This window comes from Thunnus thynnus, chromosome 5, assembly GCF_963924715.1.
Source record: "Thunnus thynnus chromosome 5, fThuThy2.1, whole genome shotgun sequence".
Lineage (NCBI taxonomy): Eukaryota > Metazoa > Chordata > Actinopteri > Scombriformes > Scombridae > Thunnus > Thunnus thynnus.
The window spans coordinates 25,204,211-25,217,431 of NC_089521.1; the positions used below are offsets into that span (position 1 = coordinate 25,204,211).

Sequence of the window (13,221 nt, forward strand, 5' to 3'; positions counted from 1 at the left end):
TAAACAACATAACAACAAAAAATAAAAAGTTTTCAGCACTCTTCTTTTCTTTTTAATATTTTAGTGTCCAATTTCATTTTTGGAGTCTGTTTTTTTCTCCTCATGTACGTGAATTTTTCCCATTATTGACACCAGTGGCACACAAAATTAAAACCTTTTTCTTGCCACATGGTTGGATCATTTGCTCAGTTTTTCCTCTTATAAAATATTCATCACCCGTGTGAATACAATAAAAGCACAGATGAAAAATAAAAAACAGAAACGACAAGAACATTTGATCAAACAGATGTATTCATGGGTGGAGAATTCAAAATGAAACAGCTCTTTCTTTAGTTAACCATATTTTATGCCCATTCAATTGTCCATAAAAGGAACCTGGATGCATCTCTCAGGGGGGATGGACATATCTTGAACTGCGCAGAAATGCTGTGCTGCTCTGGGCCTGTCGTCATCTGTCAGTATCACGCTTCTCCAGCAGGGGTCGCTGCAGTCATGACTCTGAATCGGTCAGTGTTTACGGAAGTCCGAATGACGTGTCACTGTCCACCGAAGCATTGTGGGAAGGAAAGCGGAGCTGACGGCCGCTGATGGCATACAGCTCAAATTGGCAAATATCTTCGATTAGTGAGCAGCTTTAAGAAACAGAAGATTCAGGGGAACGATGCTACTTCACGAAGCTAATGTCACCGGGTTTTGAAGAAGGGGAACATATGACGGTGTCATCGCTGCTCACGGCAGAGAAGTGGGATACTGTGTCAATGGACCGCGGCGTTTTTATTTTCTTTTGCAAGGGAGGCAAATAAAGTAGCGACGGGATATATTCCCGCTGTGGATGGGTGGTTGGGGGGCGACTGCGCTCCCGCATTCCTTATCGTTTGAAGTTTCTTGAGATTTCTGTCGAAGACGCCGTCAAAGATGTCGACCAGCAGTCCCGAAGCGGTGAAGAAATTGCTGGAGAACATGCAGACGGACCTGCGGTCTCTGTCCATGGAGTGCAAGAAGAAATTCCCCCCAGTCAAAGAGGTCAGCCGGCTAGTTAGCTTCACTGAGCAGTCACCTCGGTGTTCAGCAGCTTGTCTCATATGTGATTCTGGTTTTTTAGTCGTAATAATGTAGATTTTTTTTTACATATGTGTATGAGCCTGTTTCCCCCCACCAACCCACCGGGCCTGTGCTCTGCTGTGGGATGTGGACACTGAGTTGTTCTCATACTGTTCGGGTATATTAAAAGTTGTGTCAGCTGCTGGGCCTTCCTGTCTACTAGGCGTTGAAATAAATGAATATACAGGTGTTTATAGTGGCCCGTGCCACGTCATTTGGTTAAATGGCTTATTTTAAGCGTTCACGTAGTGACAGAGTAAACCCAACATGAGCTCAGCAGATGTTATGCATAACAGGTTTACACATGTATGTATTGGCATACATTTTTTTAACCAGATATATTCACTGTGCACATCACTTAGCAGTGTAGTGTTGAATTGATGTTGGTTAAATGGAGGCTTGGTAATTTAAAGGGTGGGTTCACTTAAGATATAAAACAAAGCAAGATCATGTTTTAGCTTTAGTTAACTTCTAGCCATGCAGATATCAGAATTTGAGCAAATTAAACCGTGTTTTCATTGGCTACTAACTATTAGAGGTAGGTTAAGTTAGAAAATATGTTTTTTGCAAGATAGGGGAACCAACCTTTACATTAAATAAATATTACATAGTTGAATGTCTGTACTTGGTTGACTATGGATCGGACGCCGTAGTTTCCCACAGTTTTATTCCCCTGATTGCAAAGTGAGCACTTCTGTAAGATAAAGCCACGTGTTTGCTCAGCACTGTAGTTCATCCAAATCACAAAAAACCCCCCAAATTTTTCAGTTGTTCACAAGAAGGTCTGTGGATCATCCCGAGTCGTGCCGCAACCAACAGTTATTTTCATTATTAATTATTATCACCATCACCATTTCCCAACACCCAATGTGTTTTTTTTTTCAAATTGCTTGTTGTGTCTGACCAACAGTCCAAACCCAAAAGATATTTAGCATACTATCATCTTAAGAAGTAGGAATTTCACACATTTGACAGGCTGGAACTAACACATGTTGCTAGAGACTTAAATTACTAATTGGTCATAAAAGTAGTTGCTCATTCATTTTCTGTCTATTGATTATTAATATGCTAATCGTTGTCCTGAATAAACAAAACATTGTCTCTAGGAAGACATGTTGCTGTTGAGTTTTGCATATTTTCAATGCTTTGATCAACACAGATGAAATGCCATTCACTTCCTGTTGTATTGGGTTCAGCAGTAGAAATCAGAACCTCCACAACCTAAAACCTAAACTAAAATATGTATGGCTAGATAGATACCACTAGTGACTATTTGACTTTGGTCCATTTTTAGCTTTTAATCCCGGGGCAGTGTTGCATTTCATTTATGTGGTAGATGTTCATGTAAGCTGTATTCAGGGAAATGTTTTGTTTTTGACATTTGTCATTAAAGGCCTGTTTGGCCTACATTGGTGTCTCTTAGGATCTCATATTGCACATTGGTTTCACAACAAGCTCGCCCGTATTGACAGCCGAGAGTGAATTCATAACAAGTGTTTTCTTTTTCTTTTTAGTATTTCCTGGAATAAGTTACTGTGTGCAGCTCCTGACTGGTGTACTTGTGTTGCAGTGTCGGTGACATCATGGCTTATTTTGAGAAAAGAATAGTACAAGGAGCTGTGATGTCATGGCCTTTTACCAGTGAATGTGTATTGTTAGATTCACACGTAGAGGACAACCCGGCTTTTATGACTCCACTTTGCCCCAAACAACACAGCCCTCTTTATTACATGCTCTGCTTGCAGGAGTCCGCAGGGCCGGGGTCAGAGTTCATTTATATCTGGAATGTACTAAATTTTTATTTTGAGCATCAATTTTAAGGGCTAAAAGATAAACATATGGTTCTGAGGTTGGCAGCGTATGATATGGACAAACACAACCTCCATTCGTAATCTGTTCTGGTCCGACCGCTCTGCATTTCCTGACGGTGTGGACATATAGACGCTGTTCCAACGTTTACCTATAAATGAAATGCATTTAGACAGAGTGCAGCTGGTGTTTGCCAAAGTTATGTAATTCAACTGACACCATCTCAGTCAGAGCCTCCTTACCTTAATTCCCTGTAATTCCCAGGTATAGCGAGCTCACTGTTTGCTTGCATATGTAACACTGGTCACACAGGTCATTAGATGAAATGTGCTGTATGTGGGGCTTTTTTGTGGTTGTGGAAATATTTATCAGCCAGCTCACCTGCATATCAGGCTTAGTTTGTTTTCCCTCAGGTCTCACTTTGGATAAAAGCAGCCTTAAAGTGAGACAGAGAAATACCTCAGCAAGTCCCTCCACTTCCTTTGTGTTCCTGCCACTGCAGATTCATTTGATCTCTTGACTCGAGTGCTTGATGCTTCAAAATGAGCTGTGTGGCAGTCACAACATAGCACCATGAAAGGCATACAGCCAGTTTCTTGTAGTAGACTGCTTGCTGGCCTTTGCCTAGGGGGCCTCGTGAAGCATCTCCTTCAAATATTGATTTATCATCACCCGGGTTTCCTGGTCCTTACCAGCATCTTTCCCTCAGGGATCACAGGAGTGCAGGGAGCCACTCTGATATTCACGCTCTGGTTGATAGTGTTTTGATTGAAGAAACCTTTTCCAATTTGAGCTGTCATGGTTCTTTCTGCTGGGATGTTATTGTGCAACAAACAAGCTCCGTACTGGTGCTGTTGTTTGAATTGAAATGATTTCTACGCCTGTTGCAACACACAAATGTGTTCCTCATTTCATACAGTTGTAGAATGTGATTTAACTGAACTCCTTAATTTCTAATGGATGGTTGCCTTTATGTTTGTCATACACACATTCCCAGTACTGACCAGTTTTATATAGCTGTGTATACATGTTTGTTAGTAGATTTATGGAAACTTAATACTAAAGCATTCCAAGCCAGTCTTCATTCCATTTCCTCCTCCATTTCCCAATCCATCTCCCACAGTGACATTGCACCACAGCCAGTTGTTTGTCTGGGTTAAGAAGAGCCAAGAAGAGTCCCATTGATTTTTCTGTATCATAGCTTCACACTCAGAACCTCTCTTTCATTGAGTAGCAGTCAATGAAACCACCGGAGCTTTCCTGTTTGTTGTGCTCTGATTGCTTTTTGCCTAGGTGAAAAAAAACACATCAGGCAGCCGGCCCTCTGCTCACTCTGATGATGAGTCAGGTGCCGTTAACTGTATGTAGCTCTCTGTGAAGTGTGACACGTTGACATGGGATAAGAATTTAATGAAAGCATTATGGGCAACCTCTGTATGGCTCGCTTAGTGCAACTCGTGTGACGCCTTGTCTGGGGTTAAGAATTTAAAGAAAGCGTTATGGGCAACCTCTGTATGGCTCACTTGGCACAACTCATTTGCTAGACAGATTGTGTAGGCTACACAGAGACAAAATAACAACGAGCAACATGGAGTGAGGATTCGGTGGACTGACACTGTTGTGCTGTTTTCTAAATATGCTAAATCAGTTAAAAAAAACTGCTGAATTAGAGACTCTCACAGCGAGTTTCTAAGGAAGTCAATGTGTGATGAGCTGCTCTAATTTTGCTTTGCAAATGAATGAGCTGGCACTCAGACATGGGTCAGTTCCGCTTTGAGGATCTTCCACAAAAAAGGCACTGGAGAAGAATTGAAAGTATTGAGCACTTACAGCCTGGTTCTGACATTGTTTGTGCAACAGAGCCCTATTTAATGTCCCCTCCTACTCGTTATGGATATTTTAAAATCAACTTAGTCCAGCGTTGTGTATATAATGTACCCATTCCTCCACACTGTGGTGAATTCAAAAGTATCCATGTGGAAAATACCTAAATGAATATTAGCCTATACGTCCCTTACTATACTTCATTACCCTATTTATGCCTGGCATTGAAATGCAACGTGTATCTGGATATGTTACCTGGATAAGGAAAAAAGGCAGGCATTGGGATTAGTACGTGATCAGATTATAATAAGGACAATACTCCAGGAACCTGATTTAACTTTTCATAAAGACTGATAAATGTAAGACAACCAATGAGAGGATAGTTAGTGTAGGAAAATGGTTAGGATATCTACTCTCTGTTACACAGGATACTGACATCATCAGGCCAACGGTATTTCCTTCCACACGGTGGTGACGTCATAATGCTGGCAGTTTTCAGATTGAAGCGAGTTCCACACTTAACAACGGAAAGATGAAACAGCACTTTCTATGAGGAAGTAGATGGAAAAATGTGTTGACAGACATGGAAATGATGAATTCACTGTTTTCAGTCAACCGAGGACTCTACCAGTAACTAGGCCAATCTGAGAAGAGTTTCATTGTGAAGATTGAAGGTTTTGTACATTAACATTTGTCAGATGGAAGTATTAATCATAACTGTTTTCAAGATGGAACACATGGTTCCTCTCAAGGGCGCACAAAGGAATTGTAAACCAATAAATACCTCAGATTAGAGGCATTTATCAGTTTACTGGTAGGCCCCTTATTTGATTGACTCACAGATTCTGCAATAGCGTGAAAAAACATCTTTTTGATGACTTGTGCGGTAGACCGATTCAAGAGTACTTTTCAAGATGTCCCTTTGTGTCTCACCCTCATCAGATTCAGCCAATCAAAGAGGATCTTATCCCGTTAAATCACAACAGCCACTATTGCCACTGATTAGCATCTTGAGGGCCAATAATCGTGATGAATAAATACTTACACTACTCCTTCAATACGCATGAACACTCTGACCAAGCTGGGCCTTTTGATAAGCACAAAGAAGGCTCTTGTCAGAACTATTTGAAGTGGACTTCAAATACTATTTATAGCTTGGATATTGGAGAAAACATGCTCCCCTTTCTCACTGCCCGTGGGCCACCGGCTGCAGAATTTCAGGGTGACTCATTATTTCAGTTGACTAGACGGACAGCTGTAATACAGTATGCTGTTGCGGTTACATTGTGCTCTTTAGGTGTTGATGGAGCATCACAGGTGAGAAGTTATCTGAAAACTAGCAGCTAATAAATTACAGCTCATCAGTTATGTCCAGCTTTAACTAAATAACGCTATCAGATAAAACATTGCATAGGCTTTCATTAGAAAGCTTGAAATATTGTTTCAGTTGTTAAATTCTTTAAAAACATCACCACTATCCCAGACCCATATAGTTCTGGCTCTTTGTATTTTCAGTTATCCAACATAGCTACAGTATATTATTGTTTCAGCCTCTGGTGATATCAATAGTAGCCACTGTCGGGTTGTAGTTATAGGGGGCTAAAAAAGCTCTCTGTGTTCTCCTTATTGCCCTGTTAAGACCTCTGGCTCTGTTTGAGGAACAAAGGAGTAGAGGGAGACTAGCATTTTTTGAAGATTAACTTTAAGGCGCTATTTGGTAATAGGCCAGTTCATACTAACAGGCAAACCCACCAACCAGGGGTTGCTTGGTAACCAATGGTCCAGCAGGTCCTCAACAGTGGCTCAACTGTTCAAATGACATGTTAAAGTGATACAGTCACATTGAGGCCACTAAAGATTGCTCTTTACAGCCACTCGGATGTAAAGGACTGCAACTAACAATTATTTTCATTATTGGTTAATCTGCAGATTATTTTCTCAATTAATTGTTATGTCTATAAAATGTCAATTTCTTAGAGCCCAAGGTGATGTCCTCACATGTCTTGTTTTGTCTGATCAACAGTCCAAAATCCAGTTAAGATATTCAGTTTGCTTGTATGACACACTTTTGAGAAGCTGCAACCAGCAAACGTTTGGCATTTTTACTTAAAAGATGACTAAACGATTACTTGATAATCAGAATAAATGTAGATTTTCTACATTTCTACATTCTAGACAAATGTAGAATTTTCTGTCGACCGACTAATTCATTAATCGACTAATTGTTGCAGCTCTAATGGACTCAGTGGTTTCCAAATCCAAAGTAGTCTGCCTTGCTCACAATTACATTATGCTTTAATCTGTTAACACAGAGTGGTGGTAGAGTGGTATACTGCTTTGCTTGTTTTTTTTCATGAATCGAATAAAGTTTTTCATCGAGTTGGACTGGAAATGTTCACTTAGAGGTCACTTAGATAAAAAACCTTATTTTTCAAAAGTTGGGCTTTCACTGTATTTCTGTGGCTGCAGACATCATAGGATGATGTTGTTTTTGAAAAGATCAGTGAGGCTCCAGTCATTTGTAACACATGCATGCCCGGGATGTAGTCAGACCATGCAGTGGATGTATGAAAAATGCATCAAGGTAACGTAGGCCCATTGGCTGTTTGCTCAGCTGAGGATCTCGCTGCTACTATTGATGTTAGTGATATGCCAGATGTTGTGATTAAAGGCTGCAATTAGCAAGGTTTTTCCAGAAGAAAATAATCAATTGATTATGTGCCACCTTTTCCCGAAGCAGTCATATCATCAGTGGTAAAAATATCTTTTAAATACAGCTTAGATTTTAGTATGAAAGATAGTGTTTATCTATGCTAATGGAAGGAACATGTGGGAGAGCATGAGGAGAATTAGCAGAAAAAGGGAAGACATACAGAAGGCTACAGTCCTGGTGAAAAGAAGCAACAGAGGCTAGACAGAAAAGAGGAAGTTTTGACAGGCTTACATTGGTTTGTGGTCACCGCAGAGAGATAAGAACAACCTGTTTTGACTGGAAATGCTCGGTATCTCTGTTGCTCTCACACGGACTGACTCGCATTTAGCGACATATCCATGTCATCTCCTCATCCCGCCTTTTTCTCCAGACATTCCTCCTTCCTCCTTTACATTTCCTTGCATCTCACCCCTGCCATACACCTCACTGGGGAAATCACTTCCTACTAGCACATCCCTCTCAAGTTGAAGCCCGTTCTTAGCAGATTTATCAGCCCTCCCTCCGCCTCTCTGCAGCCAGGCATTTTCTATCTCTCCCCTGTGGCCATCATTACAAGAAGCTGTGTCTACCACTGGTAGCAAAGTGGCTTACAACAAAGTGGCTTACAACTAAAAAGCCGCACAACTAATGTCAACCTAAATGTCTCATCTCTTTTCTTTCTTCTAGGCTGCAGAGTCTGGCATTGTGAAGATTAAGACCATCGCAGCCAGGAATACGGACATACTAGCAGGTGAGTGAGAAAGTGAGATGGGTTAACCGCAACTGAGAGACTATGGTTTATCAGGGAAGGGTGAGGTGAAAAAATGATTGAAGTTACTACAAGGAACTTTCATTTTGTGATGATTTTAGCTGCCCCTGTGGACAAAAGTGGTAGTGTTTTCTTGGAATGAAGACTGCATTTCCCATGAGCACCACCGTCTCTTGTCGCAAAGATCTCGGCTAGCACATGCATTTGTTTTGGAAACGAGTGAAAGAAAGACGCTACTTATTTTTAATACATTTTCCTTTTTTAAACACCGCTGTTTGCAGAATGTATAGCGAGTAGTGAGGTAATGTATCCATTTGTGGCTATGTAAGATTAATGATTTTAATATGACAATGGTGAAGAAAAGTAAACTTTATTTTAGTACCGTTTATACACCTTGGTTACATGTAAAGCTGCATTCACCACCAAATCTGGCAATGCAACACCTTCCAGCAGGGTTGTGTGGAGGTGTGGGGGTGTTAATTTGTGCTTTAGAACATAACCGCTGTGATACAATCAGAAAATAACAATTTATTTTTCAGATACACTCCTTTGTTCTCGCTATGCTGCTCCCTCTCTTCATTCACTCTTTAGCTCGCTGGACCACCGCTTCTCTCTCTCTCTTGCTCATGCTCTCAGCTCACTCACACTCTCTCTCACTGTTTCTTTCGTCTTTTTAAAAATAAGTTGGGAAACTGACAAGTCTAACTTTACTATTAACAATATCAAACAAAGAGAAATGTCCTCCCCCTGTTCCTAGTGTCTTTGTACTTCCTCATACTATAATGCTACATGTAATGTAAACAAAGGCTTTTCCCTCTGCGTGACGTTAATTGTTTTGTCTGATTTCGCAGGGAATCCCACCCGGTGACAGGCATTTAGAATAACTATGTAGAAATAGCCAATCCTCTTGCTGACGGTCTCGTTTGTTTATGTAGGTCATATAGAGGTATCAGAGGCATCATGAGACTGTTTCATAACCAGTTAAAAGTTCCTTGTAGTAACTTTAACTCTCCCATGTAATATTATATTTATTCAAGTTATCTTTTTTGGTCCATTTTTAGTTTAGTTGGTATTACAGGTGCAAAGTTTCTGTTTTAAACTGTAACCCAGCTATATTTACACTGTTTTCACAATGTCTCCCCTATAAATACAACGTATGAGCAAACAATAGTATTCACTTCTATATTCGCATTCACTATAAAGCACTAGGCTGATCTCTCAACAATAGGAAATTGTTTCTATGCTGTCCCGATAAAGAGTCTGGCTGTTTTTTGGTGACATTTGCAGAGTTGACACATAGTAGACATTTTCCGAGTTCCACTGTCCAACTCCAACTGCCCCCTCTGTTACTGTAAACTGTAATCTTTGTTGCAGAGTTAAAATGATCTTTGTTTCCTGGATGGATTTTCTGTTTCATAAAGATCAGAAGATTAGACAGTGAAACCTGTTGTGCAGGTGTAAATCATTCAAGAGCTAAATCCTGCATAATGAAGATGAAAATTATTGTTGGATGCAAAGCACTGGCTCACTGCGTTCTGATCAGACAGCACAAATATGTTTTTCTTTCCTTTTTTTTACATTTTGTTGTGAAGGACTATTTAAAATGACATGATAAAACAAAGTACAAATATTTCTCAAATGTTGATAGTAAATTATTATTTTAGCAAGGTAACTTGACATCAGACTAAAAGTCAGAACTCCTCCACTCAAAATATGTTTTCCTAAACTGTTTTCCAATAACATCTTGAGTAACAGAATTTATGTCTTTCCACTATTTTTGGATAAGGTTACAGGACCAAAAATGTGTTTTTGCTTATTGTTCCTTCAGTTGGATGGGACTTCACTGTGCAGAATGATGTATGTGCAGAGTTTGACACTAGAAAGCTGTTTTCATGATGCTTTCTGTCTGTTATTTTATTCTGCAGTTTTGACCTTTTTACAAATTTGTTGTAGTGTATTTGTTCTCTGCCCGTCCCTCTGCAGTACCAGTATTTGATATAGATATGTGTATGTAATGTGTAAAAACCCACTATATGTAACGTGCCCAGCCCCAAACAGCACACACACACAAAGTTAGCAACTAGCTGGTGAAGAAAGTAGAACATGTAGCAGTTAAAGTGAAATGTGCTTTGATTTCCAAAAGGTATTTACATTTTAAGCATCTGTACAGTTATTGAAAAAATACAGTGACATTTTCCTTATGTGTCCTTTCACTGCAGCTCTGAAGGAGAACAGCTCAGAGGTCGTGCAGCCTTTTCTGATGGGCTGTGGCACCAAAGAGCCCAAGATCACCCAGCTGTGTCTTGCTGCCATTCAGAGACTCATGTCCCATGAGGTGGTATCTGAGGTGAGGACCCTGAGCTAGCCTAGCTAGCTAACTTACATGTTAGCAAATACATACAGTATATTCAGGCTCATGGTCAGAGGTGAGATACCCAACCCACCACCGGCACTGCACAAGCACAACAATTGAAAGAAAGAAAAATAAATAAAATAATGAATAAAATTTCTTTGCCACAAATGAAAAAATAATTAACAAACATATTAAGTCTGCATTATGAATAGTTTCAGTGGTAGAATTGATAATACAGTGTTGGAGTGATTAAAAGCTGTTTTCCAATAACACTTTGAATAACAGAATTTACGTCTCTCCAGTAATTTTGGATAAGACCACAGGACCAAAACAGATGAATTAAAGTTCCTCTGTGAGACTTACATTTGTTACAAAGGTTTGAGGTACTGAACATTTATACCCGGAGAACATTTTCTGGAGGCGTACTGGAGTGAAATTGAAATTTTGCTCATGCACACTGATAGAAGAGCATTTGGGGAAAACACCGCCACACATGTCAGACTATTCTACCAGAGTAATGACACAGACTTTAAAGAGCCATATGAACACTGGCTTGCATGTTGTTAATATGGCATATATATCTGAAATTTTGCCTTTGGGGGTTTTAGCAGAGATTAGTAATTTTTCAATTTCTGTATGCTGTAGGCATAATTTTATCAAGAATATTGAGAATCTATCAAATATGTAATTGAAGAAACTTAAAAATATCAGTTTGGGATGCCAAAATCGATATGTTCAAAGGATTTTACAGAATCTTGTCTAAACAAAGTGAAGAGATGCAATACGCCTTTTGACATCCAGTTAATTGGATATTCCTGATCTAAATATTAAAAAAATCTGAATTAAGAGCAATAGGGGACCAGAAAGAAATGGTTTGGGGGTGTTCAGATATTTCCTAACGTCCCTCCAAACCAAGAGTGTATTGTATATAATTGGATTATTAATTGAGGACTTTAGATGCTCAGTATTGTAGATGATTGGAAGGGATGTCAGTAGTCCAGGGCTGCTGTAAAAGACTCCAAACTAATCAATAGGGAATCATGTCTGTTTAGGAACCAGCTAATTATATTTTTGATTTGAGCTGACTAGTAATAACATGTAAATCAGGCAGTGATGCCCCTTTTAACTCCCCTGGCTTGATGAGCTTGGAAAATTTTACTCGTTGATTTTTATTAACCCAGATATAACGTGAAATATTACAATTACTATAATATTACTAAATATTACGATTTGAAAAATCCATGTTCAATAGCATGGAAGACCCTGGAACAAATAGTTTAGACATGGAAGTATATTCATCTTTATGACATTAATTCTACTCTTTCATTTTTTTTTGTTTGTGGAGAATAGTTTGCCTGAAATAAATTGTTCAAATCTGGGGTTATGAAAATAACTAGATATATGAATCCTTTGAAAAGGAGATTGCAGTGGTAAATCTGTAAGAATGTTTAAGGGAAGTGCTAAAGATTTATCTAAATTAATTTTATAACCAGAGAAATCCCTGAATTTGGCGATTTGTATTTAAGACTATTTGAACTGAAATTTTCAGGTTTTGTAATTACAAAAGAACATCATCCGCATATAAAGAAATGCAATTTTCCTCCCCTAGTTTGATTCCTGAAATGTCACATTTATTCCTAATAGACTCAGCTGAAAGTTCAATGTCTAGTGTGAACAGCAATGGGAATAAGGGGCATACCTGCCTGCAGCCTCTGTGTACTAAAAACCTCTCAGACAGTAGGCCATTTGTATTGACTCATAGACAGAGGGGTCAGAGTATAAAGACTTGATTATATTATATAAAATTGGAACCAAGCATAAATTTCTCTAAAACGGCAAATAAAATGGACTACTCCACCCGCCCAATTAACATATTCTAAGCCTAATGAATTAAGACTACAGTGAAAAAATACTAATTAATAAAATGGAGTAGTCAAATTGGAAATATGAAACACCAAAGACTTCTTTGTGTTAATTCTGAATCACAGCATAAATGTATAAAGCGACATAAACACCAAGTATAAAACAGTAGAAACACTACGCACCACGTTGTCCACAAAATCCCTCAGGATTAATTTCCTCCTTTCATCAACATTTCCCAATAAGAGGCCATTGCTCTAATCTGGATTCATCACCTTGTGTCATTGTGCTTCACTGAATGACACAAAGTGATTACCATTGCCAAGAGTGTAAAATCGATACACATGTCCTTAAGGAGAATGGTCTTCCCATGTTTTCATTAAGAAATCTACAATCCAGTGCAATCCCCTGAGCTGTTAGTTTTATTTAGATGATATGGGTCATCACAATATATGGCTACTGTTCATTCTTGCTTGCCAATTCCCCCGTCATTTTGTTGGGGAACAAATGCATGTTGATATTGACCCCAATGTTCCTTCATTCAGCGTTCACATGCTTGCAAATTTTAATTCACCCACCACCTTAGGCATCTCTTTCTTGATAGATTATAAGGGTAATTCATTCAGATCAATGCAGGAATCAACGCAACTCATCAATACCCAATCAGGCAATGTCAATATGATAATTGTTAATCTAAATTAATTCCCATCACCGGTGGCTACATCTGACAGACACTAATCTTCCCTTCCTCCTCCACTCCTTATGTCCTGGGGTTGTCCATCCTTTAATTCTTGCGTGACGCCTTTCAGATCT

General features: G+C 39.2%; 1 protein-coding gene across 2 annotated transcripts in view; it reads left to right on the top strand.

Annotated features, from left to right (window-relative positions):
• Positions 1–528: 528 nt before the first annotated feature.
• mon2 (MON2 homolog, regulator of endosome-to-Golgi trafficking) overlaps positions 529–13,221 on the top strand; it is a 41,083-nt gene continuing 28,390 nt past the window's right edge. For both annotated transcript variants that reach the window (XM_067590356.1, XM_067590357.1), the window contains exons 1-3: positions 529–1,023; positions 8,114–8,177; positions 10,415–10,542. In XM_067590356.1, coding sequence (XP_067446457.1) covers positions 916–1,023; positions 8,114–8,177; positions 10,415–10,542 — 300 coding nt within the window. In that variant the 5' untranslated portion in view covers positions 529–915. The remainder of the gene's footprint in view (positions 1,024–8,113; positions 8,178–10,414; positions 10,543–13,221) is intronic.